The sequence below is a fragment of the Enhydra lutris genome, unplaced genomic scaffold, assembly GCF_002288905.1.
Source record: "Enhydra lutris kenyoni isolate GAN:26980312 unplaced genomic scaffold, ASM228890v2 scaffoldscaffold13, whole genome shotgun sequence".
Classification (NCBI taxonomy): Eukaryota; Metazoa; Chordata; class Mammalia; order Carnivora; family Mustelidae; genus Enhydra; species Enhydra lutris.
Window position 1 is genome coordinate 33,062,439 of NW_019154097.1, and position 24,641 is coordinate 33,087,079.

Below are 24,641 nucleotides of genomic sequence, written 5' to 3' on the forward strand. Positions count from 1 at the left end.
AGAAAGAACATCTGTATCCGTGTGTATATGCATGTGTTTGTATATGTATAACATTTTCTGGAAAGATATACAGCAAGTTGTAAGCAGTGATTACCTCTAGGGTGGGAGGGCTTTATTTTTTTATGGTCTGTTTGAATGTCATTATAATAAGCATACTCTATTTTATAATTAAAAATGCTCTTTTAGGAGCACCTGGCTGGCTCAGTCAGTGGAGCGTGTGACTCTCGATCTTGGGGTCTTGAGTTCAAGCCCCACGTTAGGGGTGGAGATTACATAAAAAAAATACATTTTTTTTTTTTTTTAAATACTACTTAAAAAACTGAAAAGACTTGGTAGTTTTAAAGTATACATGGAAGATCTGCCACTACGGAAATTGACATCCCTGTTGACCAGGGCTGCTAGGAGCTATGGTCCCTCCTGGAATGCTCAGTGTCTGCTTTCAGTCCTCTGGCCGCAGAATCCTAGGAATGGAGGAGCCTGGAGAGGTGACTTGTCTCTCAGATAGTAGCTGTATTTCATGCTGCCCTCTTGAGCCAGTGCCTTTCCCCTTCCCAGTGGTGCTCTTTGTTTCTAGGAAGACCTAGCCTGACCCTTTCCATTGTGGACAAGGGAGAAAGAGACCCTATGAGGAAGAAATATGGGGTGAGCTGGCCATGGACCTTGAAAGCTGCTATGTACATGTGGGGATTCTTAATTGATTTTTTTTTAAGATTTTATTTATTTATTTAACAGAGATCACAAGTAGGCAGAGAGGCAGGCAGAGAGAGAGGGGGAAGCAGGCTCCCTACTGAGCAGAGAGCCTGATGTGGGGCTCAATCCCAGGACCCTGAGATCATGACCTGAGCTGAAGGCAGAGGCTTAGCCCCCTGAGCCACCCAGGCACCCCTCTTGTTTAATTTTTTAGAACCCCTTCTGGTATAGATTGATCGCCTTTGGGAGAAAGGATGTCTGGGTTTTTTCCTCTACCCTGTTAGTGAAAGTCATTTATTTTTTGTTACGGGAAGTTGAAAATACAGATAAACAGACCATCACCTGTAATCTTCCTACTCTGATGTGGCTATTAAGTTTTAAAAGCTTTGTGTGAAACGTGTAGGAAAAAGTACACACGTCAGAAGTGTATTGCTTGATTGATAAATTTTTATGAACTGAATATACTGTATAACTGCTTCCCCACTTAAGAAACCACATCACCATCAGCATCCCCAGAAGCTCCCCTCTGGTCCTAAAGCTGTCATTACCACCCCCAGGGGAACCACCCTCCTGAAACTGCTAACATTTTGGTATATTTACTGTCACACTTTTTCCTATGCATAGTTTTGTATTTTAAAATACCATTGCAATCATACTATATAATGTTCTCTTGTTCACTTTTATTTTATTTTATTTTATTTTTTAAGATTTTATTTATTTGACAGAGAGAGATCACAAGTAGACGGAGAGGCAGGCAGAGAGAGAGAGAGAGAGAGAGAGAGAGAGAGAAGCAGGCTCCCCGCTGAGCAGAGAGCCCAATGTGGGGCTCGATCCCAGGACCCTGAGATCATGACCTGAGCCGAAGGCAGAGGCTTAACCCACTGAGCCACCCAGGCGCCCCTCTTGTTCACTTTTAAATATGGCAAACTTTTTGTCTTAAAAAAGCAATGCGTGGTAACTGTTGAAAAACTAGAAAATCCAAACCAACACAAGGAAGAAAGTAAAAAACACCTGTCATCACACCACTCTGAAAAGACCTCTGGAACTTCTCGGTGGAAGTCTACCTGATCTCTTCTTATGAAGAGACCGCTTGTTTTGATTTTCGTAACGATAGGACCATACTTATCATTGTATTCTTTTTTTATTTTATTTTTCATTATATTCTTTTTAAACGTATTTTTGATATATTTACATTGCACGTTATTTTTTTTTAACTTTTTTTTTTTTAAGATTTTATTTGACAGAGAGACACAGAGAGGGAACACAAGCAGGGGAAGTGGGAGAGGGAGAAGCAGGCTTCCTGCTGAGCAGGGAGCCTGATGTGGGCCTCGGTCCCAAGACCCTGGGATCATGACCTGAGCCGAAGGCAGATGCTTAACGACAGAGCCACCCAGGTGCCCTGCGCATTATTTTTTAAGGTAGTACTCCATTGTGTGTATATTTGTACTGTGATGTATTTAATACTATCTGGTCCTACATTCGTCTCTATCCTTGCCTTGATTTTATTTTACTGTATTTTTTTCTTGCCTTGATTTTAAATATTGATTCACATCCATAAATATTTTTGCTAAGTCCCTCGAAGCAGAATTGCTGGGACAAAGGGCACATGCAGTTTTAACTTTATACCCTGTAAGTCCTACTTGTTCGGCACGAGAGTTACTCTCTGACTGAATATTCCTTTTATTCCTCTTCCCCTGGAAACTGGCCCAGGAGGGTGGCCCCATCAGCTTAAGAGGAGCACAGAACTGTACAAAAAAATGAGAAATAACAGTTACTTAATGCAACAGAATAAACTTATAGACTGAGAGGGTCAAGTTCAAAATACCAAAAACCCATGGAAACCCTGGCTCCCAGATTATAATATCTTTCTCTCTGGAGTCTTACAAGCAAAGGATTATGTAGCTTTACGTAAACTTTTCAGAGGGGCACATGCATTTGATTTAAAAAATACGTTTTTATGCTGATGCCTTTAAATGTTTTTCAGATGTCATACCTTTTGACCTCTATTCAGTATGCATTTCTTTTTTTTTTTTTTTTAACATTTTATTTATTTATTTGAGAGAAGAGAGAGACAGTGAGAGAGAGCATGAGCGAGGAGAAGGTCAGAGGGAGAAGCAGACTCCCCGTGGAGCTGGGAGCCTGATGCGGGACTCGATCCCGGGACTCCAGGATCATGACCTGAGCTAAAGGCAGTCGCTTAACCAACTGAGCCACCCAGGCGCCCTCAGTATGCATTTCTAATACTATTTTTCTCTGCAACCAAAGTAATACTGATTAGTCCTAAAAACTTTATTTCTTATTATCATTTATCAAATTTATCACAGACTGTCATATATCAAATTTGCCCACTTGTCCCTAAAATACCTTTCATAGCAGATTTGGGTTACTCGCAACTCTCCACTGTCACGCATTCACATTCACTTAAAAGACTCGTGACTGGGGCGCCTGGGTGGCTCAGTGGGTTAAAGCCTCTGCCTTTGGCTCAGGTCATGATCCCAGGGTCTTGGGATCGAGCCCCACATCGGGCTCTCTGCTCTGTGGGGAGCCTGCTTCCTCCTCTCTCTCTGCCTGCTTCTCTGACTTCTTGTGATCTCTGTCTGTCAAATAAATAAATAAAATCTTAAAAAAAAAAAAAAAAAGGATGTCAAAGTTCTAAAAAAAAAAAAGACTTGTGACTAATTTCCCTTTTCCCCTAGGTATATGAAAACATCTATTGCCCCAAACTTTGGCCAGCTTGGGGTGTTATTAATATTTTTGCCCATACTGTTCTACCCTTTGTCTTAAACTTGACATTGTAACACGGGTTTATTTCTTGGTGGAGAATCTTCAGAAACCTCGTGTGAACATGGGTAGGTAACGTTCCATCGAGAGGGCCCGGTGCACTGTCTGTCTCAGGGTCCCTGTGGCCGGGCCCTCAGCGGTTTAGCTCTTCCCGCCTCCAGTGGACAAGCAGGTACACTGGAACCCGTGCTCGCGGCCTTGCCTTATGAGTTCACCTGTCTCTCCCTCCTCTGTATCAGAATCCACCTCATTGTCTGGAGATCACGCCACCATCTTCAGAAAAGCTGGTCTCGGTGATGCGGTTGAGTGACCTCTCTACGGAAGATGACGACTCGGGTCACTGTAAAATGAACCGTTATGATAAGAAGATTGACAGTCTAATGAACGCGGTTGGTTGTCTCAAGTCTGAGGTGAGGGGGGTGGGGGCCGGAATAGCTCGCGCCCTGAGGATGTGACAGACCACCCAGGTTGGTTCCTGGTGGACGGCTTCCTTCAGGCTGTCCACCTGCAGGCCTCCCGCCCTTCTCGGCGGGCTGCCCAGGGCTTCACATACCTCTGAGGAGGTAGCCTGGGCAACCTGGGCCCCCCTCTCCATTGAGCACTTAGCCCAGAGCCTGGCTCTGACCCTACCCAGTGCCTCTGTATAGATGCCTCTGGTTTGACTTGTCATAGCTATAGATGAAGCCCGTGGTGGCATCGTCCCCATTTTGGAGGCGACATGACTGGGACACTGGGACCTGCGTTTCTCATTCTACACAACAGTTTAGAAAGACATCAGAGCCCCAAGGAGGCCAAGGAAGTTTGGCCTCAGTTGGTGGGCTGTGTCTTTGGGCGGGATCAAGGCAAGGGACCCACGTCTTGACAGCTGGTGTGGCCTGTGTCTCCAGTCCCCCGCCCTGCATTCCGGGTTCACGGGCCCACCTGGAGAACCCGGGGCCGGCTGCTTGGCAACAGCCCTTTCTCCAAAGCCCACAGAGCGCGGGCCTTTTTGTGACATCTTCCCTGTGGTGTGCCAGCTGAACCACGGTTTGTATCCTGGCTCGGTCCCCAGCCAGCACATCCGCCACTCGGGCTCTCTGTACTTGGTTTTTCTCAGTGACAGAGAGATGAACAGTGTTCACCGAGATCAACTGAGATTGCACCCCACAGGACCTAAGTGCCCGTGTGTCTGTCAATCGGAGGTGCCCTTAACTGGTCCAAAGCCACGGGCCTATCAATGTGGCGGCAGAGGAGCCTCCCCTCAGAGGCCCCTGCCTGCGTGCTCCCGCACAGGTCAAGATGCAGAAGGGTGAGCGCCAGATGGCCAAGAGGTTCCTGGAGGAGCGAAAGGAGGAGCTGGAGGAGGTGGCCCATGAGCTGGCCGAGACCGAGCACGAGAACACGGTGCTGAGGCACAACATCGAGCGCATCAAGGAGGAGAAGGACTTCACCATGTAAGGCGGCCCTGCCCCGGAGTACGTTCCGCCCACCCGGCCACCCCAGGCGCTGGCCCCGGGTCACAGTGTCGCCCAGGCTTCACAAGCTAGTGATTCAGTGGTTCAAGCTGTGAGGACAAGGACCCCATAGGGTGCCGTGCGGGCAGGGCAGACTTTCTGGAACCAGCGACATTTAAAGAGAGCCCTGCAGGAGGGTCAGGAGATAGGCAGTAGGTGTTGGGGAAGAAAGCATGTGGGGTCTCGAGTGAAAAGCCCCAAGGAGGGAATTGGCGACTGGGAAACGGAAAGCAGGCCACGGTGAGGAGAGGGGCAGGCAGAGGGCAAGGGGTGCCATGGAGGTTGGCAGGGGCCGTTCTCAGCAGTGGCTCTAGGGAGTTTGCATCGAGGAGCCACGGAAGGGTTTCCAAAGCCAGGAGTGTCGGGGGGACAGCTGTGGCTCCGGGCTGAGGAGCGGATGGGACGGCTCTGAAGCAGATCTGAAGGTGGGGGTTACGAGGCTGTGGCGGTGGCTGGGGACAGGGGTGATGCTAGTGGCTGAGAGGCGAGCAGGGCCACGGATGGCATCATGTCAGCTGAGGTGAAGGCCCTGCTCTGGTGCCCAGGTGGCCTTCCAGGAGCCCCCCACCCCCACCCCGCCACTGTTCCCTGACCGGGAGATGAGCCTCGCAGGGCATTGTGAGGCGAGCCTCAGAGCTCTGGGCGGGCAGGGGCCTAGGAGGGCTCACAGAGCACTGATTCTTTCTGGCCCCAGGCTTCAGAAGAAACACCTCCAGCAGGAGAAGGAGTGCCTCATGTCCAAGCTGGTAGAAGCTGAAATGGACGGGGCTGCTGCTGCCAAGCAAGTCATGGCCTTGAAGGACACTATCGGGAAGCTGAAGACGGTGGGTGGCGGGCAGGGGACTGAGCCCAGAGGCGGGCAAGTTGCAAGCTGGGGAGGGTCTTTACGTAGTCATCAGGCTGACTCTATGACATCTGCAGGCCAGGGGAGGACACACTTGACTCCTCAGCCCCCACCCCCACTCTCACTTCCGGGGCCTGATCCTTGAGGATGACCTCTGGTGGCCAGGGTCTTTGAGGAGACCTCGTCATGGGTCTCCTGGGATCACAGTGAGTCAAGGCATAAGTCTGATTCCTGCAAGTGTCAGCCACAGTTTGATTACTGCAAGTATCGGCCACCAGGTGTCTTCCTCCTCCACTTCCTCCAGGAAGCCTGCCCTGACTGCACGTGCCCACCCTCAGCCCCCAGCCCTTCTCCCCACTTGTTGCTCTCAGCCGACTCAGCTCCCGCCCCCATCCTTCCGGGTCTATCTCCTCTGGGAAGCCTGCCCGTGAACCACGACCACCCCACCTGCGGCCCTGGACACAACTTGGGGCTTTCTCCCTGGACTTCGAGGCACCCACACCTCTTAAGAGGGGCCTTCCTCCACGCCCTCCTCCCTTCTCCCTCTGTACCTTGTAAGGTCTTCCTGCTGTCTTCCAGGAGAAACAAATGACCTGCACGGACATCAACACCCTTACGAGGCAGAAGGAACTTCTCCTGCAGAAGCTGAGCACATTTGAAGAGACCAACCGCACCCTCCGAGACCTGCTGAGGGAACAGCACTGCAAAGAGGTGAGCTCCTGGCCTTGACCGCCCCCGTGCCCCAGAGGCACGGCAGGCCCGTCTGCTCTGAGCCTCAGTTCCTCCCCTGTGACTTCAAGAAGGTACTCTCCGTGCCTCCCCTGAGAGGGCTGTGGGAAGACGTGACGGGTCTTCCCTTGAAGTGGGGGGCACCTGGCAGAGGGCACTGCCTTAGCTGTCGAAACTGGAGCTGGGGGCGGGCGCCAGAAGGGCTGGTGGCAGGGAGGGGCTCGGTCCTTGCTTCAACAGAGGATGGCGCAGGGGTGACAGACGGTAGCACTTTGTTTTCTTAAAAGATGTGGGTTCCTGATGATACTCTGTATTAGCGAATGATTCTGGAAAGACCCATGGTATAAACAGCAGTCTCCCTGTTGGGTTCAAACCAAAGAGAGACAGTAGTGTGGTGTTCTTGTGGTTTTTGTTTGTTTGTTTTTTAGCATTGCCAACTTCTTGTTTGGATTAAAAAAATTAGTATTTAATATATATTTTTAAAATTTTTTTATTTATTTGACACAGAGAGAGATCACAAGTAGGCAGAGAGGTAGGCAGAGAGAGAGAGAGAGAGGGGAAGCAGGCTCCCTGCTGAGCAGAGAGCCCGACGTGGGGCTCCATCCCAGGACCCTGGGATCATGACCTGAACCTAAGGCAGAGGCTTTAACACACTGGGCCACCCAGGCGCCCCTAGTATTTAATATTTTTATTTAATCGCTTCTCGGCTTTTTGGCTGAGCTCAAGTATAGTATCAGTTTATGTATCTGTTCTTATCAGTTTAATATTTTTATTATTTTTTTTTAAGTTTTTTTTTTTATTTAAGAGAGCGTGGCTGGGGGAGGGTGGGTGGTGGGGTGGTGGCGGAGAATGAGAGAGAGAAACAGATTCCCTGTTGAGCAGGGAGCCTGATGCGGGCCCAATCCCGTGACCCTGAGGTCATGACCTGAGTTGAAGGCAGACACTCAGCTGACTGAGCCACCCAGGCACCCCTATTTAATTTTTTTTAAGTGGGCATCACACCCAACCTGGAGGTCAAACTCCCTATGATCAAGAGTCGCTCACTCCACTGATGGAGCTAGTCAGGCAACCCCCCGAAATTAGTGTTGAAATAAGTAATACGGGGCACTAGGGTGGCTCAGTCGGTTAAGCATCTGCCTACAGCTCCGGTCATGATCCCAGCCTGCTGGGATCGATGCCCACATCGGGCTCCAAGCTCAATAGGGAGCTTGCTTCTCCCTCATCCTGCCTCTCTCCCTGCTTATGCTCTCTCTCCTCTCTCTCTCTGTCAAATAATTTTTTTCCTTTTTTTTTAAATTTTTTAAATTTTCATTTTTTTAAATTAATTTATTTATTTGACTGACAGAGATCGGAAGTAGGGAGAGGGAGAAGCAGGCTCCCTGCTGAGCAGAGAGCCCAACGAGGGGTTCGATCCCAGGACCCTGAGATCATGACCTGAGCTGAAGGCAGAGGCTTTAACCCACTGAGCCACCCAGGTGCCCCTCTTTTTTTTTTTTTTTTTTTTTTAAAGATTTTATTTATTTGACAGAGAGAGACCCAGTGAGAGAGGGAATACACAGGGGGAGTGGGAGAGGGAGAAGCAGGCTTCCCACTGAGCAGGGAGCTGGATGCGGGGCTTGATCCCAGGACTCGGATCATGACCTGAGCCAAAGCCAGCTGCTTAAGGACTGAGCCACCCAGGCGCCCCAATAAATAAATTCTTAAAAAAAAAAAAGGTAATACAAAGTGGTCTGCTCACCGGCCAGCTTTCCAAACAAAATCTTATCCATGTAGTTATTTAAATCCCTCCTGTGTCTCCTTTGGTGATAAGCTTATCAGAGGGATCCTTTATCTTCAGTCTGACCATCTTTATCATTTATGTGTACGTCCCTAAGTGACATACAATATTGTTTAACGTGTTTTCAAACTTTACATAAATACTATTGTTCCATGGGCCGTCTTCTGGGTTTTCTTTTTTTCACTCCATATATATTTTTTAAAGACTTATTTATTTATTTGAGAGAGAGAGCAGGGGGAGGGGCAGACAGAGAGAGAGAATCTCAAGCAGACTCCCCACTGCGCAGAGTGCTGGGCAGAGCTTGATCTCAGGATGCTGAGATCATCATCTGAGCCAAAACCAGGAGTCGGACACTTAACTGACAGGTATACCCAGGCGCCCCCCTCAATATTTTTGAGATCCATCCACTTTTATCCCTGAGGCCTAAGGTAGTTAATTTTCACTGCTATGTTCCATTTTATGACTACCACAATTTATCCTTTCTTTTGTTGATGGAGACATTATTTTCAGTTTGCTATTACAACCGATGTTATTCTGGGCATTCGCGTACACTATCCTGGTATATCCAAGAGTTTCTAGAATATATTCCTGTCCATTTTATTAGTTACAGCTAAATTATGCTCTTAAAATCATTACTACCTGTTTAATGTCTGGCTCAGTGTTCTTGGATGGGCAAGTTTTAACCTCCCTGGGCCTCAGCTTTCCCACCTGTAAAACGGGAAGGCTGTCATCTTCCGCATGGCGTCACGTGAGGACAAGGTTGAGGGAGGAGCATACTATACTGCTCGGCGCCCAGCACGTGCTTGGTAAATGGTAGGTGGTCAGTGCTGCTGCTCTGGTCCTGGGACTGTGGCCCCCAGAAAACCTCTTCCTACGCAGTTTTTTCTCTTTTGACCCCTTTGCTTCTCTCGTCCTGGAATTCCAGAATCTCCCTTTAGAGATGAAGGGTCAGCCAATTTGGACTCCCACCCATAGCAGGTGCTCCATGTTCAGTCCAGGCTCCTATCTCGTCCTCCCCATGTGCCACTTGGGACAGGACCTCCCCCCACATTTTGGTGCTTACTAAGGACGCTTAGTGGAGTCCATTGGCTTAGGCCCAGTTCTGCCACTTCCAGCTGTGTGATCTCGCACAGCTCCCCTCACTTCTTCCAGCCTCGATCTCCTCTTCTGTAAAATGGGCGTGGTGGTAGTACATGGCTCCTTAGAATGGGGGACTTGGTGAGACTGTTAGTTTGTGTGGTGTCCCCCTGGATGCTCAGAAGACACGGCATAAAGGACAGTGAGAGCAGCTTCCGGCCTAAGCTTTCGTCCTGTGTTTGCCTCCCTGTTGCTGGAGAAACCACAATGCTGGCTTCTCTCCGCTCCCAGTCCTGTTCTGGCTTGTGCAGGGAACATTGAGCCTGAGAGGAAAAGGGAGAGCAAGCCCCTCTCTAGGGAAGAATACAGAAGGTTCACAGGCACAGCCTGTTGGGAAGATGGGCAAGGGGGAGCAGCATTTGGGGGAAGAGAGAACTCAATGGCTGATAAACATATGAGTAATTAGAAAAATGCAAGCTAGGGGCCCTGGGTGGCTCAGTGGGTTAAGCCTCTGCCTTTGGCTTAGGTCATGATCTCAGGGTCCTGGCATCGAGTCCCACATCAGGCTCTCTGTTAAGCAGGGAGCCTGTTTCCTCCTCTCCCTCTGCCTGCCTTTCTGCCTACTTGTGATCTCTCTCTCTGTGTCAAATAAATAAATAAAATCTTTTAGAAAAAGAAAAGAAAAATGCAAGCTAGAACAGCAGGAGTCTTGCTGGCAAAGACTGGCCTGCCACCCAGGGCCCCCTGTCCTGCCTGTGGCCATGCAAATCCGTGCAGGCATTTTGTAGGTCATTTCAGCTCACAAGCCTGGCCCGGGCATTCCTCCTCTTTGTGGAACCCCAGAAACATGTACGTGCCCAGCCCAGCCCAGTCCATTACTACACTGTTTGCAGTTGTGCAACCCGCTGGTGAACATCACCCGGAGGCTATGCATGGGAGAGGTTAAAAATGCAGTGGCAGGACGCCTGGGTGGCTCAGTTTAGTTTGTTAAGCTGCTGCCTTCCGCTCAGGTCAGGATTCTGGAGTCTCAGGATCAAGTCCTGCATCATGCTCCCTGCACGATGCTCAGCAGGGAGTCCGCTTCTCCCTCTGAGCCTCTCCCCTCTCATGCTCTCTCTCTCACTCAAGTAAATAAATAAAATCTTAAAAAAAAAAATGCATGGGGTGCCTGGGTGGCTCAGTGGGTTAAGCCTCTGCCTTCTGCTCAGGTCATGATCTCGGAGTCCTGGAATGGAGTCCTGCATCCGGCTTTCTGCTCGGTGGGGAGCCTGCTTCCTCCTCTTTCTCTCTCTCTGCCTGCCTCTCTGCCTACTTGTGATCTCTCTGTGTCAAATAAATAAATAAAATATTTTTTTAAAAATGCAGGGGCATGCTAGAGAGAAGGCAGGTTAGTGGCGGCTGGGGGAGGGGGACAAAGAGATTGCTTTAACAGGTATAGGCTTTCCTTTGGGATGATGAAAATGTTCTGGAACTAGTGAGTAGTCGGTGGTTGCCCAACATTGTGAATGTACCCTGTGCCACTGAATCTTAGACTTAAAAATGGTTAAAATGGCAAGGTTTACGTTTCGTTTTGTTTTAAGATTTTATTTATTTGGGAGAGAGAAAGAACTTGCAAGCACAAGTGTGGGGGCGGGGAAGGAGAGAGCGAGAGGCAGACTCCCTGCTGAGCAGAGCGCCTGATGGAAGGCTCAAGCCCATGACCCTGGGATCATGACCTTAGCTTCATGAAGGCAGACGCTTAGCTAACTGAGCCACCCAGGCACCCCCAGCAAGGTTTATGTTATGAATCTTTAACCACAATTAAATTAATAATGCAATATGCAAAAAAACACTGAGTCATGCATTCTATTTTTTAATATTTATTTATTTATTTATTTATTTATTTATTTATTTTTAAAAGGTTTTTTATTTATTTATTTGTCAGAGAGAGAGAGAGAGCACAGGCAGAGTGGCAGAGGGAGAAGCAGGCTCCCTGCGGAGCAAGGAGCCCGATGCGGGACTCGATCCCAGGACGCTGGGATTATGACCTGAGCCGAAGGCAGCCGCTCAACCAACTGAGCCAGGCAGGCGTCCCTATTTTTATTTTTTTAAAGATTTTATTTATTTATTTGACAGAGATCACAAGTAGGCAGAGAGGCAGGCAGAGAGAGAGAAGGGGAAGCAGGCTCCCTGCTGAGCAGAGAGCCTGATGCGGGGCTCGATCCCAGGACCCTGAGATCATGACCTGAGCCAAAGGCAGAGGCTTAACCCACTGAGCCACCCAGGCGCCCATTTTTTTATTTTTTAATTTATTTTTCAAGGATTTTATTTATTTGATAGAGAGTGCATGCATGAACAGGGGCAGTGGGAGATGGAGAAGCAGGCTCCCACCAAGCAGGGAGCCCGACACGAGGCTTGATCCCAGAATCCTGGGATCATCATCCGAGCCAGAGGCAGGCACCTAACCAAGCAAGCCACCCGGGTGCGCCAAGTTAGCATTTTAAATGGGTGACTTGTATGTATCTGAATTTTCATCTCAATGAAGTTGTTTGGGTTTTTGGTTTTTTTTTAAGGTTTTATTTATTTGTTAGAGAGAGAGAGAGAACAAGCAGGGGGAGCAGCAGGCAGAGGGAGAAGCAGGCTCCCTGCCGAGCAAGGAGCCTGATGTGTGGGACTCGATCCCAGGACCCTAGGACCCTAGATTCATGACCTGAGCTAAAGGCAGATACTTATGTATCTGTATGTGTGGGGATTCTTGTTTGACTTTTTTAAAAAAGATTTTATTTATTTATTTAAGAGACAGAGATCACAAGTAGGCAGAGAGGCAGGCAGAGGGGGGGAAGCAGGCTCCCTGCTGAGCAGAGAGCCTGATGGGGGGCTCAATCCCAGCACCCTGAGATCATGACCTGAGCCGAAGGCAGAGGCTTTAACCCACTGAGCCACCCAGGCGCCCCTTTATTTTGTTTTTTAAGATTTTTTTAAATTTTGGGATGCCTGGGTGGCTCAGTCAGTTAAGCATCTGCCTTTGGCTCAGGTCATGATCCCAGGACCCTGGGACTGAGTCCCACATTGGGCTCCATGCTCAGCAGGGAGCCTGCTTCTCCCTCTGCCTGCTCTCTTCCTGCTTGTGTTCTCTCTCCCTCCCTCTCTCTCTGACAAATAAATGAACTCTTAAAAAAAAAGATTAAAAAAATTTTTAATCTTAAGAGTCATTCACTCTACCCACTGAACTAGCCAGTTGCCTCTCAATAAAGCTGTTTTTAAAAAAATCAAGTAGTCAGAGCACCTGGGTGGCTCAGTTGGTTGAACATCTATCTTTAGCCCAGGTCCCAATCCCAGGAACCACCCCCATGTCAGGCTCCCCGCTCAATGGACAGTCAGCTTCTCCCTCTGTCCTTTACCCCGCTTATGCTCTCTCTCACACAAATAAATAAATAAAATCTTTATAAAATTTTTTAAAAAATCAAGTAGTGGCTCAAAAATATGTTAAAAAATACAATATGTTATCATTTTGGTAAAATCACCCATAGATCCTTTCCTCCCACCCCCAAAAGATACCATTTCTCTAGGTGTAGCTATATGTAAATGCACGGAGAAAGGATGGGCAGGACATTCATCAAATGAGTAACAGTGGAGTGGGGTTTGGAGGTGGACAAGGGGACTTTAGCCTTACTGGTTCACTGAATATTACGAGATTGCAATTTATTTATGACCCCTATATTTTAGAAAAGGTAAAGAATCCAGATATCTGGCTTCATTGCTTAACCTCTTGGCTTTCCCTGTGTCTTCCCTTGAAGGATTCGGAAAAGCTGATGGAGCAACAAGGAGCATTACTCAAACGGCTGGCGGAGGCGGACTCAGAGAAAGCGGTAACACAGCGCCCCCTGCAGGCTCTAGTGGCTTATAGGCGACAGTACGCAGAGGGGCTGGCCAGGAGCAGCTGTGCTGGAGCCTCGCTCTGACATTTCTTTGGGTCTTAATTTCATGATCTGTAAGATGGGCTGGTGTCCCCTATCCCGCCTGCTCCACTGGGTTTGTCTAGCTGATCCCTTGGGAGCTTGAACCAGCATGCTGAGCACAACATGAGGGACGCTGCCGCTGCTGCTGCATTGATCAACCATCAGCATCTGTTCCTTGAACTGCTTTCTTTGTGTTATGGATTAAAAGCCATCAAAAGGTTCAGACTCTTTGACTCAACAATTCCGATTCTAGGAATCTCTCCCAAGGCAGCACACTCCAAACTCTGGTCCATGGAACCCTAAGTTCCTAACCATGTTAATGGGTGCCAGAAACAAACGTAGGGAGTGATGGGAGACCAGATAAATTGGGAAACAGGCTGATCTGTACAAAAAAAGTTCATTGGATTAACTCCCAAAACCTTTTGGAGCAATTGAGGTATTCATGGCCAAGCGAGTCTCCAAGAGAAAAGGAGGATGGAGGCCATGTTTCCCACGTGTGGCCCTCGGCCCTTAGGTTCCCTCCCAGTGGGAGGTTTGGCAGTGAGGGAGATAATGCCCAAATCTGTATCCCCAGCGTGAGCGGCTGGGAATCAAATTATGATAAGCTAGCAAATTGAAACTTTAAGCTGCTGTTTCAAAAGAAGTAGAAGATTTAATCCCATTATGGTAAGTATAGGATTGTAGGTTATGGAACAAAATATGCATGAGACTTTTTAATATATTTTAACAGTGGTTCTCTTTGGCTGGTGTATTATGAGGATTCTGTAGCATTTTTGTTTTATTTTTCATTGTTTCCACCAGCTAACGTTATTCTATTTATTTATTTATTTATTTATTTATTTTTAAAGATTTTATTTATTTATTTGACAGACAGAGATCACAAGTAGGCAGAGAGGCAGGCAGAGAGAGAGGGGGAAGCAGGCTCCCCGCCAAGCAGAGAGCTCGATGTGGGGCTTGATCCCAGAACCCTGGGATCATGACCTGAGCCGAAGGCAGAGGCTTTAACCCGTTGAGCCACCCAGGCGCCCCTATTTATTTATTTTTGACATTTATTTATCTGAGATAGCGAGAGCGCATGCGTGAGCTGGGGGAGGGTGCGGAGGGAGAGAATCTTGAAGCAGGCTCGCCACTGAGCGCAGAGCCTGCTGTGGGGCTCAGTTTCACAACCCTGAGGTCATGACTTGAGCTGAAAGCAAGAGTCAGACTGCTTAACTGACTGAGTCGCCTAGGTGCCCCTATTTATTTTTTAGTTATTATTAATATTATTATTTAAGTAGGCTCCACGGCGTGGAGCCCAACATGGGGCTTGAACTCATGACCCTGAAATTAAAGACCTGAGCTGAAATTAAGAGTTGGACGCTTAACCGACTGAGCCACCCACACACCCCTCACATTACTTTAAATTGCAAGATCAGTAACATGTCTGTTGTCTTAAATATTTAATACAGATAGTGGGTGCTTCCTGCCAAGATCTCTGTGACATGAGCTGGTGTATTTAGGACCTTGGGCCCTAGGGGCCGGGCACTCACAGGAGTGGCTGTCCCCCCACTGGGCCCGGCCTGCTTGCCCTCCTGCGGGAGCTCAGAGCCCTGTGTGTTCTCTCTAGCGCCTGCTGTTACTCCTGCAAGACAAAGACAAGGAGGTAGAAGAGCTACTCCAGGAAATACAATGCGAGAAGGTACCACCCCTTACGGTTGCTGCTCCTTACTGGCCAGTAGAGCTTGGTGTGCAGAGTGTGCACTGGAGCCAGAGACGTGGGTTCAAATGCTGGCTCTGTCGCTTTCTCCATCTCTCCAAAGGCTCAAGCAAAGACCGCGTCGGAGCTTTCGAAATCCATGGAGTCCATGCGTGGGCATCTGCAGGCCCAGCTCCGGTGCAAGGAGGCAGAGAACAGTCGCCTGTGCATGCAGATCAAGGTACCTGCCCGCCCCGCAGCGGGGGAAGGAGGGCCTGGGGCGTGGCAGTCCCAGGGCGGTGGGCCACACTCAGGAAGGCTTTGCCCTGACACTTCATGGGGCATTGGCTGCCAGTGCACTCGGTCTGTGGAGAGACGCTGGGACAGTGGCAAGGGCAGTGGGCCCTGGAGGCCCCTGGGTGCCCTTCCCTGCAGTGACCGGGTTGGATGCCTTGACCCAGAGCCGACCACTTAATCCCTTAGGCCCTCTGGTCTCATAACTCCCCCTAGGGAGGGAACGGTCTTAAATGCTACTCACCTTCGTGAGCCAGGGACCCTCTGAAGTCACGGCTCTGCTGAGAGGGACTTCTGACCACAGAGCTGGGAGTTGAAGGAAGAATTCCAGAATGGAGTTCTGTCCTAACATTCAGCCCTGATGGGTTCAGCGATCTGGAGAGATGCCACGGGGCGCTGGGGATGACCCCCGTCCCAGGCCTGCCTTTTGAGAGCACGAAGCCCCCACACAGTTGGTGACCCATATTTTCTCTCTCCCTCTTCCTCACCGCTTCTTTTCCCTGGTCCCCCTTCCCCCCTCTCCCCTTCACTCTTGTCTCTCTCCACCCCCCCACCCGCTTCTGGCCCTGCGCTCCCAGAACCTGGAGCGCAGTGGGAACCAGCACAAGGCAGAAGTGGAGGCCATCATGGAGCAGCTGAAGGAATTAAAGCAAAAGGGAGACCGAGACAAAGAAACCTTAAAGAAGGCCATCCGAGCCCAGAAGGAGCGAGCTGAGAAGAGCGAGGAGTATGCGGAGCAGCTGCACGTGCAACTTGCCGACAAGGTGAGGGAGGCCTTCCCTGAGGGCGGCCGGGGCTGGAGGCCGGGGGTGCCGGCTCGGCTGTGATCAGAGGGTGATGGCAGGAAGGGGACTGTGCTGGGGTGTGGGGAGGCAGTGGGTGAGTAAATGGGGAAAAGGATGGCGCTGGGTGGGCGGCCGGCGGGAGACGCTGGCGGGAGACGCTGGCGGGAGACGCTGGCGGGGACAGTTGAGCCTTGTCAGTGTCATGCACGGGAATGACAGTTAAGGAAGGCTTTGCAAACAGAGTGCATCTGATTGCTGGAAATCTAGAAGCTTCCGCTGAGTTCGGTCACCTCTGATGCTCTCTGGAAAGGGACTGCAGGGGTGAGGAGTCGTCCGGGTGAGCCAGGCACCCAGGTCCCTTGGCCTCAGCTCTGTCGCCGGGCTGACAGGTCCTGTTGTCCCCTGTTCCCAGGATCTTTATGTCGCTGAAGCTTTATCCACTCTGGAGTCATGGAGGAGCCGCTACAATCAGGTTGTGAAAGACAAGGGAGACCTCGAGCTGGAAATTATCGTCCTGAATGAGTACGTGTGTTAGGCGAGGGCACACGGGCTGATGGAATCGGGTGCACGGGGGCGGGGGGAAGGGGCCTGGCAGCTGAGGCGGGGGCCCAGCACCCTCAGGGCTGCCGGGTGGCCTTGCCCACCAGGGGCTGCACTGGGTTCAGGGACTGGCAGCCCTGGCCGGCGCTGTGGAGGGGGCTTGGCCTCTCTGCTCACAGAGGTCTGGGAGCCACTGGAAATGCCCCTGTCTTCTCTCTGTTGTCTGCCCAGTGACAGTAGTCAGTAGGTCAGAGTAGGGGGCAAAGTTGGCCTCCAGTTGTAGGGGACTGAACTCACACCTTTCTCACCACTGGGGACCAGGGACCATTCAGACATTCTCAGTGTCCCCTACAATCATGTACTCATTTATTTGAAAAGTATTTCTGGAGCATCTGCTCTGTACCAGGCTGTGTGCTGGTCTTGGGGGTCACCACAGAGACAAGACAAACACATTCCCTGCCCTCACGGAGTGGACCCTGCCCTCTGATCGAGAACACCAGGCCACAGAGACCCAGCCACCCGGGGCTGTGGGCCAGTCACGGGGGGAGCTCACTGAAGTGTCTTTTGCTGGATGCAACTCAGTTAAGCAAACATTCTGAGAACCTGCTGTTGTATCGGGCCCTCTGTCAGCTGCCACCCTCCTAGGGTTCTCTGTCCGGTAGGGGAAGACAGATAACGAAGGTAGAAGGATCCATGGTACGGAGGGGAGGGATTGGGGAAGAGATGCTCTGAGGAGGGAAGTCTGCGCTGGGTTTCTAAGAGTGAGGAGGAATTTGCCAGCTCGAACGTGACCTGTGTGCTCGGGCCTACTCTGTGCTAGCACGTATTCGCTGAACGAACCGTGACTGATCGTTCCTGAGAGCACACAAGGTTCTGTGTGTCAAGGTTCTGTGTGAGGCCTGTGGTCACGATAAGCATCTGCAAGCCCAAATGCTCCTGTGGGGCCACGGTCTCTGCTGCCGGATCACAGCCCTGCTGAGTGACTGGGGGGTTGGGGAAGGGAGTGAGGGCACGTGAGCACATGGCTTCTTTCCCTTCCCGTCTGTGTGAAGGGAATGTTCACACATGTGAACAAGGGAGAGGAATGTTGGGGGGTGTCCCTGACCACCCAGCCTGGGAGTTCTGTCCTAACTTAAAGACCTGCTGGGCTGAGAGATCCAAGGGGGCCCCATGGAGAGCTGGGAAGGGATGCGTCTCTGGTTCTTGTCTTCACGTGGTGTCTTGGCCTCATGGGAGGATCAGAACACAGAAGGCTTCTGGACAGGGTGGTATGGGAGACAGACGTAAAGGCTGAAAGAAGGGGATTGGTATGTGGGACTGCCACAGCGGCAGTCCCAAGCCGGAACAGGGCAGCGGAGTGGAGAGTCAGGAACAGACAGGGCGCCACGAAGTGGCACTGGGGAGGAACACTTGGCCCCACTCCACACAAAGACCCAGGCTTCTCAGAACCCACGTAACACTTTTCTTTGTCTGCTTGCTCTCTGCGACCTACCAGCCGGGTGACAGATCTCGTAAACCAACAACAAACATTGGAGGAGAAGATGCGGGAAGATCGGGACAGCCTGGTGGAGAGATTACACCGGCAGACGGCCGAGTACTCCGCATTCAAGCTAGAGAACGAGAGGCTGAAGGTCTGTAGTGAGAGCGGTGCCCGCACCACGGGTGGAGGGCAGTGGGGCCCCTGATGGAGCACTCCGGACGGACTCCCAGAAATGACTCAGGGGTCTTCGGAGGGCCTGGGGGCAGCGACATGAGTAGGAGGGTTTGCACTGGAGTCAGAAAGGCCTGGATTCGGGGTGCCTGGGTGGCTCAGCCGGTTAGGCGTCTGCCTTCAGCTCAGGTCATGATCTTGGGGTCCTGGGATCGAGCCCCATGTCGGACCCTCTGCTCCGTGAGGAGTCTGCTTCTCCCTCTCCCTCTCAAGTAAATAAATAAAATCTTTAAAATAAATACATAAATAAAGGCCTGGATCAAGTTCTGACCACCTTTCACTAGCGGCTGGCCCTGGATAGATAGTTTATCCTCTGTCACTGTGGTTTCTTAGTGGGAGGAAGGGAGGCTCTGATGAGAATGCGGTAATGTGTGTGAGACGCTTAACATGGACACCCAGCCTGTGTGCGTGCAACACAGCCGACTGGAGATGGGCACTGACTCCTGGGGGGCTGCTGTCCCCTTGACGTGCATCCATTTATCTAACCTCCCAACCTCCTGATAGTGAGTCTCTACTTTATAGAATAAGGAAACAGACTTAGAGATGGGTCACGTTTGTTGCTGAGATTGTGCCCGGGAAGTGTTGGCGTTAAGATCTGGAGCCCAGTCTTGTTCTGGAGCTCCTGGTCTAGACCACTTGCTTTACAGCCTTTCATGTTTCAGAGCCAGGCTGTGTCTTTTTAACGGATCTGGACAGTCCAGTCTAGGTTTATTTATTTTTTAAAAGATTTTATTTTTAAGGGGCGCTTGGTGGCTTAGCTGGTTAAGCATCTGCCTTCGGCTCCGGTCATGATCCCAGGGTCCTGTGATCGAGCCCCACATTGGGCTTCCTGCTCAGCAGGGAGCCTGCTTCTCCCTCTGCCTGTCACTCTCCCTGCTTATGTTCTCTCTCTCTCTCTGTGTCAAATAAGATCTTTTAAAAAAAAATTATTTTTAAGTAATTTCTACATCCAGCATGGGACTTGAACTCACAACTCCGAGATCAAGAGCTTCATGCTCTACTGACAGAGACAGCCAGGCGCCCCTCGGTTTATTCCTTTTTACTGATTTATTTGTTAAGTATGACATAGGGAGAGGTACAACATTCTAGAATTTTCATGAAGTGGACACATTTTGTCCATCACCCACCCTGATCCAAACCTTACTAGCATCGCCTGACCTCACCCGCTTACAAATAACGTGTGCAAAGGTGACTGTCCTCCTGACTTCAGTCCACACAGAATTTCTTACCTGTTTTTGAATTCCGTGCCTGGCTTTCATTCAGCCTTCTGTCTGTAAACGATCCGTGCTGTGCGGCAGGTCTCAGGGTCCGTGCTGTCCGGCCTGGCGCTGTAGGACCCCAGCACACTACATTTATCCCCCCGTCAATGGACATTTGACTTGTACAGTATCTTCGTACATCTTTGGGCATACCTATTTGGGATATTTTCGCAAGTTAGAATTGCCGGTCATCAGACGGTGAGCTTAAGTTCAGCTTTGGTAGATGTTGCTGTAGAATAGGCAGGTATACAAAGTTACATTCCCACCCAGGGTATGATGCGAGAGGTGACAGTTGCTCCGCGTCTCCTCCTGTCTCCTGGGGGTTTTGTCAGTCCTTCTCATTGGAGTCATTATGGTGGGAGGGGTGGCCGCTCCTCTGCTGTAGTGAGGTTGCTGGGAAATGAAAGGCAGCCTCTATGCCTAACAAGTGGCTGGGGGATTCGTTACAGCATGTGTGTCTGTGGCACATAATACAGTGTGGCTGTTGAAAATGGTGTCTCTGGACGTGTATTGTCTTAGATCGTGTTCTCCAGGAACAGTGGAAAATATTACAGAACTGTGATACAGAAGTGGTGCTCTTTGGGAACTCCAGATACATATCTGTCCAGGTTTTTTCCCCCTAATACGAATATAGATACTGAAACACGTACACACCCATTATTCTGCAACTTACTTTTCTCACTCACCCATACATCATGGCTATCTTTATCTGTTTTTTTTTGTTTTTTTTTTTTTTTTGTTTTAGCTTTATCTCTTTCAAATGACTGCACATTATTTTATTGTATTGACATACCATGATTTCTTTCGTCCCATCTACGAAGGTGAACATTGAGGTTGTAGGAAGACATCTATCGAGAAGTAGGGCAGGGAATTGTTACTTGCAAAGCAGTAAATACAATCCCATTTTTGTTGAAAAAAAAAACAATAAAGTATCTGCTCAGCTAGGACAGCCATAAGGCAAGGCATCAGGCATCATTGGTCTTACCCCCATTGTCTTTTTTCTTTTAAGATTTATTTATTTATTTTAGAGAGAACACGAGCAGGGGGAGGGGCAGAAGAAGAGGGAGAGAGAGAATCCCAAGCAGATTCCCCACTGAGCAGGGAGCCTGACTTAGGGCTCTATCCCACAACCACGAGATCATGACCTAAGCCAAAACCAAGAGTCAGATGCTTAACAGACTGAGCCACCCAGTCCACCTCCATTTTCTTTCATGGTCCTATATTGCTTTTGTAGTAAGGACAAGAAAACATAGGAGTTGCTTATTTGCATCTACAGCTGACCCTTGACACCCGCCTTTGAACAGTGTGAGTCCACTTATATGTGGACTTTTTTTTTTTAAATACAGTCTAGTACTGTAAATGTATTTTTTCTTATGATTTGCCTAACATTTTCTTTGCTTTAGCTTCCTTTTTTTTTTGTTTTAAAGATTTTATTTATTTGACAGAGAGTACAGGCAGGGGGAACAGCAGGTGTAGGGAGAGGGAGAAGCAGGCTCCCCACCGAGCAGGGAACTAGATGCGGGGCTCGATCCTGGGACTCCGAGATCATGACCTGAGCCGAAGACAGACACTTAACCGACTGAGCCACGCAGGCGTCCCTTTAGCTTACGTGTTCTAAGAGTACAGTATGTGATCCATAGAGCACACAAAATATGTGTTAATCAACTATACGTGTTATTGGTAAGGCTTCTGGTCAACAGTGGGCTGTTAGTATTAAGTTCTGAGGGAGTCAAAGTTACAGGTGCGTGTTCGCTCGTGGGGGAGGTTGGTGGCCCTCCGTTCATTGTTCCCGGGTCAGTTCTGAGGTTGCCCGGGCACCTGTCTGAGGACAACTGCTGGTGTGGGCTTGAGTAGGCGCTTTTCCCTTGACCAGCCCCTCGGAGTGAGGGGTGGGGATGGGATGGCTACCCGCTCTGGGGACCTTCCTGTGGCTGACTCAGTAGCCACCCCTTCCAGGCCAGCTTCGCCCCGATGGAGGACAAGCTCAACCAGGCGCACATCGAGGTGCAGCAGCTGAAGGTATCGGTAAAGAACTATGAAGGGATGATTGACAACTATAAGAGTCAGGTAGGTGGCTGCCCAGGACGTTACCCTCTCCTAGGAAGGGTTGGGCTGTAAAGGTGTGTCTCACAGAAACCGGGTGCAATGCTTTGCTGGCCCCCAGGTGATGAAGACCAGATTGGAGGCTGATGAAGTGGCTGCCCAGCTGGAACGCTGTGACAAAGAGAACAAGATCCTTAAAGATGAGATGAACAAAGAGATCGAAGCGGTACTGCTCCCCTCGCTGCTCTCTTCCCCCACCCAATCCCATGTCTGTACCCCTCGGCTGCCTGTGAGTCTCCCTGATTTGGACCAGCAAGATAGACGCGTTTTCTCATTGCTGGGCTCGTCCCCACTACCGTGCCCGTGCTCTCTCTCTCTCTCTCTCTCTCTCTCTCTCTGCTGCTTTATTCCTTTTCCTCCTGTTTTTTTCTTACTCCGGTTTCCTTAAAATCTCTCTCCTGCTTACAGCATCCAAGTGGATTCAGATGCTCAGATCTGCCAGGTCTTATAGGCATTTCCTATTTTGTTCTGCGTCAACCCAAAGATGTGCCTCCCATCCCCTCCTGCTTTTCCCCAGAAAGCCTTATTCTCCAGATAAAGGGGTTATCTTAATACTAACCTAGGAGAAGGGCTGAGTGCAGGCCCAGCCACTCATGTGTTACAAAGCCTTGGGCAAATCCTTGCCCCATCCGGTCCTCAGCCTCCTTGTTAATACAGGGATGGACTAAATCACAGAGTTCCGACCTTCTACTCCGAACTGTAGCATTGGGATTGCCTTCTTGTGGGCTTTGGAGTTGGACTGGACCTTCATCCTGGCTCTGTCCGTTTCCTGCTGGGCAACCTTAGGGAAATGACTTCGTTCCTTTGATCCTTGTGTTGGGACAACAGCTCCCACTTTATAGGTCTTTGCAAGAATTAATTGAGAGAGCCTTTAGCACAGGGCCTGGGTCCTGGGGTTTGCTATGTGGTTGCCATTGTTATTCAATGACTAAAGGAGTGGCAGGCTCCGAAAGCCATTTGGGGGTCAAGTGTGTTCCTCAGAGAACAGCTGGGACACCCTCAGTGGCCTTTGGGGAGGGCGGGCCCTCTTCAGGGGACCGAGGGTGGCCCTGCCCTAATCCCAAAGGACTCTGCCTGACCCCACCCGCAGCGGGACCCTTCCCAATGGAGGGCTTTTCTCTCCCCCACTCCAGGCCCGTAGGCAGTTCCAGTCCCAGCTGGCTGACCTGCAGCAGCTGCCGGACATCCTTAAGATCACAGAGGCCAAGCTGGCAGAGTGCCAAGACCAGCTGCAGGGCTATGAGAGGAAGAACATCGACCTCACAGCCATCATATCAGACCTTCGCAGCCGGGTAAGGGACTGGCAGAAAGGGTCCCACGAACTGGCGCGAGCAGGGTCCCGCTTACCGAGATGAGCTGCACGCCCCCCCCCCAAGGGAGGACCACTTCCTTTTTCTTGGCTGCCGCTTTCTGAAAGGAGTGAGCTATCATCAGTGCTGTGAAATAAAAGTCTGGTGTGCCAAATGCCTTGTGTTTGCACAAAGTGATTGTAGTTCTAGGAGCCGTCACTCTCCTGTGTTGCCGCCCCGCCCCCCGCCCCCCGCCCCCACCAAGTCTCCACCTTGCTCTTCTCGTCGCTGTGCTCGGCCACGCCCCCAGGGGAGACTCCGCCTCCCACCCCGCCCTCTGTGTGCTCTTTTCCACCTTTCTCTTGCTTCATTGACTGCCTTTCACTCCTCTTACCAGACCCACTGCCTGAGGTTCTGACCCGAAAGAGGGCACCCTTCCTCCCAGAAGCAGTCTGTCCCTGGGTGACTAGAATCCTACCTATGGTCTAAGAGACTATGTGCCTCTCCTTTGCAGGGCAAGGCCCTTCCCCTCTCTTGACCTGCTACTTCGTAATAATAAAAGTAGCTGTCCTTTCTTGAGCACAGTTTGTGCTCCGGTATTGTCTCACGTAATTCTCCCAGAAACTTGAAGATGTAGATACTGTTTTCTCTCATTTTCCAGAAAGCAGTCCAAGGCATAGGGGCATAATTTCCTGAGGTCACAGAGTTGATGCTTATTAAACAGGGTTTGGAACCCAGCCAGCTCTATCTGCTTCCCGAGCCCGTGTTCTCAGTCCTCTTCAGTTGCCTGCCCTCTCTTGAGCCTGAGAATTCTGCGGGCCTTTTGAGCCTGGTATCTGAGGCTTTCGCTTACGGCAGCCCTCTGAAGAACCAATCAAACTCGCCAACCTGAAAGACTTGCTAGGTTTCCTGTTGCCTTGCGTGTCCCTGTCCCCATTCAAAGGGAAAATGAAATCAGCAGTGCCAACAATAACTGGTAAAGCTCCGTGGCACGTTGTGTGGGCCAGTTAAACCTGCCATCTGCTTCCGCCTTCTCATGTGTGCCCCGGATCCCACTGAGTGGCTTCTGATCAAGAAACTGTCACCATGGTTCATTGGGATCAAACCGGGCTTCTCTCCGTGTGGGGCAAGCCTTCACGGGAGTTGGGCCTAACCTGTCCCTCCTCTCCTCTCTCCTCCAGGTTGTGCGTGGAGACTTGGGATGCCTGCTGAGGGCGGCACGCCCCTCTCCTGGGTGTGGATGACAGGTCCTAGTGGGAAGGGAGGGCTGCACCGGGAAGTTCCTTCATAAACAGGTCTGTGTTCCTGTCATTTTAGATCGAACATCAGGGCGACAAGCTGGAGATGGCAAGAGAGAAACACCAGTCTTCCCAGAAGGAAAATAAACAGCTGAGTCTGAAGGTGGATGAACTGGAGAGGTTAGAGGCACTTGGTCCCATCTCTGTCCTCTTCCTAGGACCTGAGACTTTCAGCCACTTAGCTGCTTTGGGCTTAGTGTGCAGAAGTGTTTGAGGGACTCAAGGCCCTGGAAGGTGCAGGGCAGACCTCAGAGGAAAAGCTGCTTCCATTACAGTGGTAAGCGTTATGGGAGAGAGGAAGGCGGTCTCTTAACTAGGGGACGATCCAGGAGAGAGGAGTCAAGTTCAGACCACCCAC

The 24,641-nt window shown here is 50.3% G+C and overlaps 1 protein-coding gene across 1 annotated transcript in view; it reads left to right on the top strand.

Annotated features, from left to right (window-relative positions):
* The window catches only part of LOC111145616 (outer dense fiber of sperm tails 2), a 35,637-nt gene that overhangs the window by 6,642 nt on the left and 4,354 nt on the right, over positions 1-24,641 (top strand). The window contains 14 exon segments of the mRNA XM_022500635.1: positions 3,711-3,881; positions 4,744-4,904; positions 5,659-5,788; positions 6,388-6,519; positions 13,168-13,239; positions 14,936-15,007; positions 15,129-15,245; positions 15,877-16,062; positions 16,496-16,605; positions 18,119-18,254; positions 21,550-21,660; positions 21,758-21,862; positions 22,830-22,988; positions 24,303-24,403. Of these exon segments, the coding sequence (XP_022356343.1) occupies positions 3,711-3,881; positions 4,744-4,904; positions 5,659-5,788; positions 6,388-6,519; positions 13,168-13,239; positions 14,936-15,007; positions 15,129-15,245; positions 15,877-16,062; positions 16,496-16,605; positions 18,119-18,254; positions 21,550-21,660; positions 21,758-21,862; positions 22,830-22,988; positions 24,303-24,403 (1,763 nt within the window).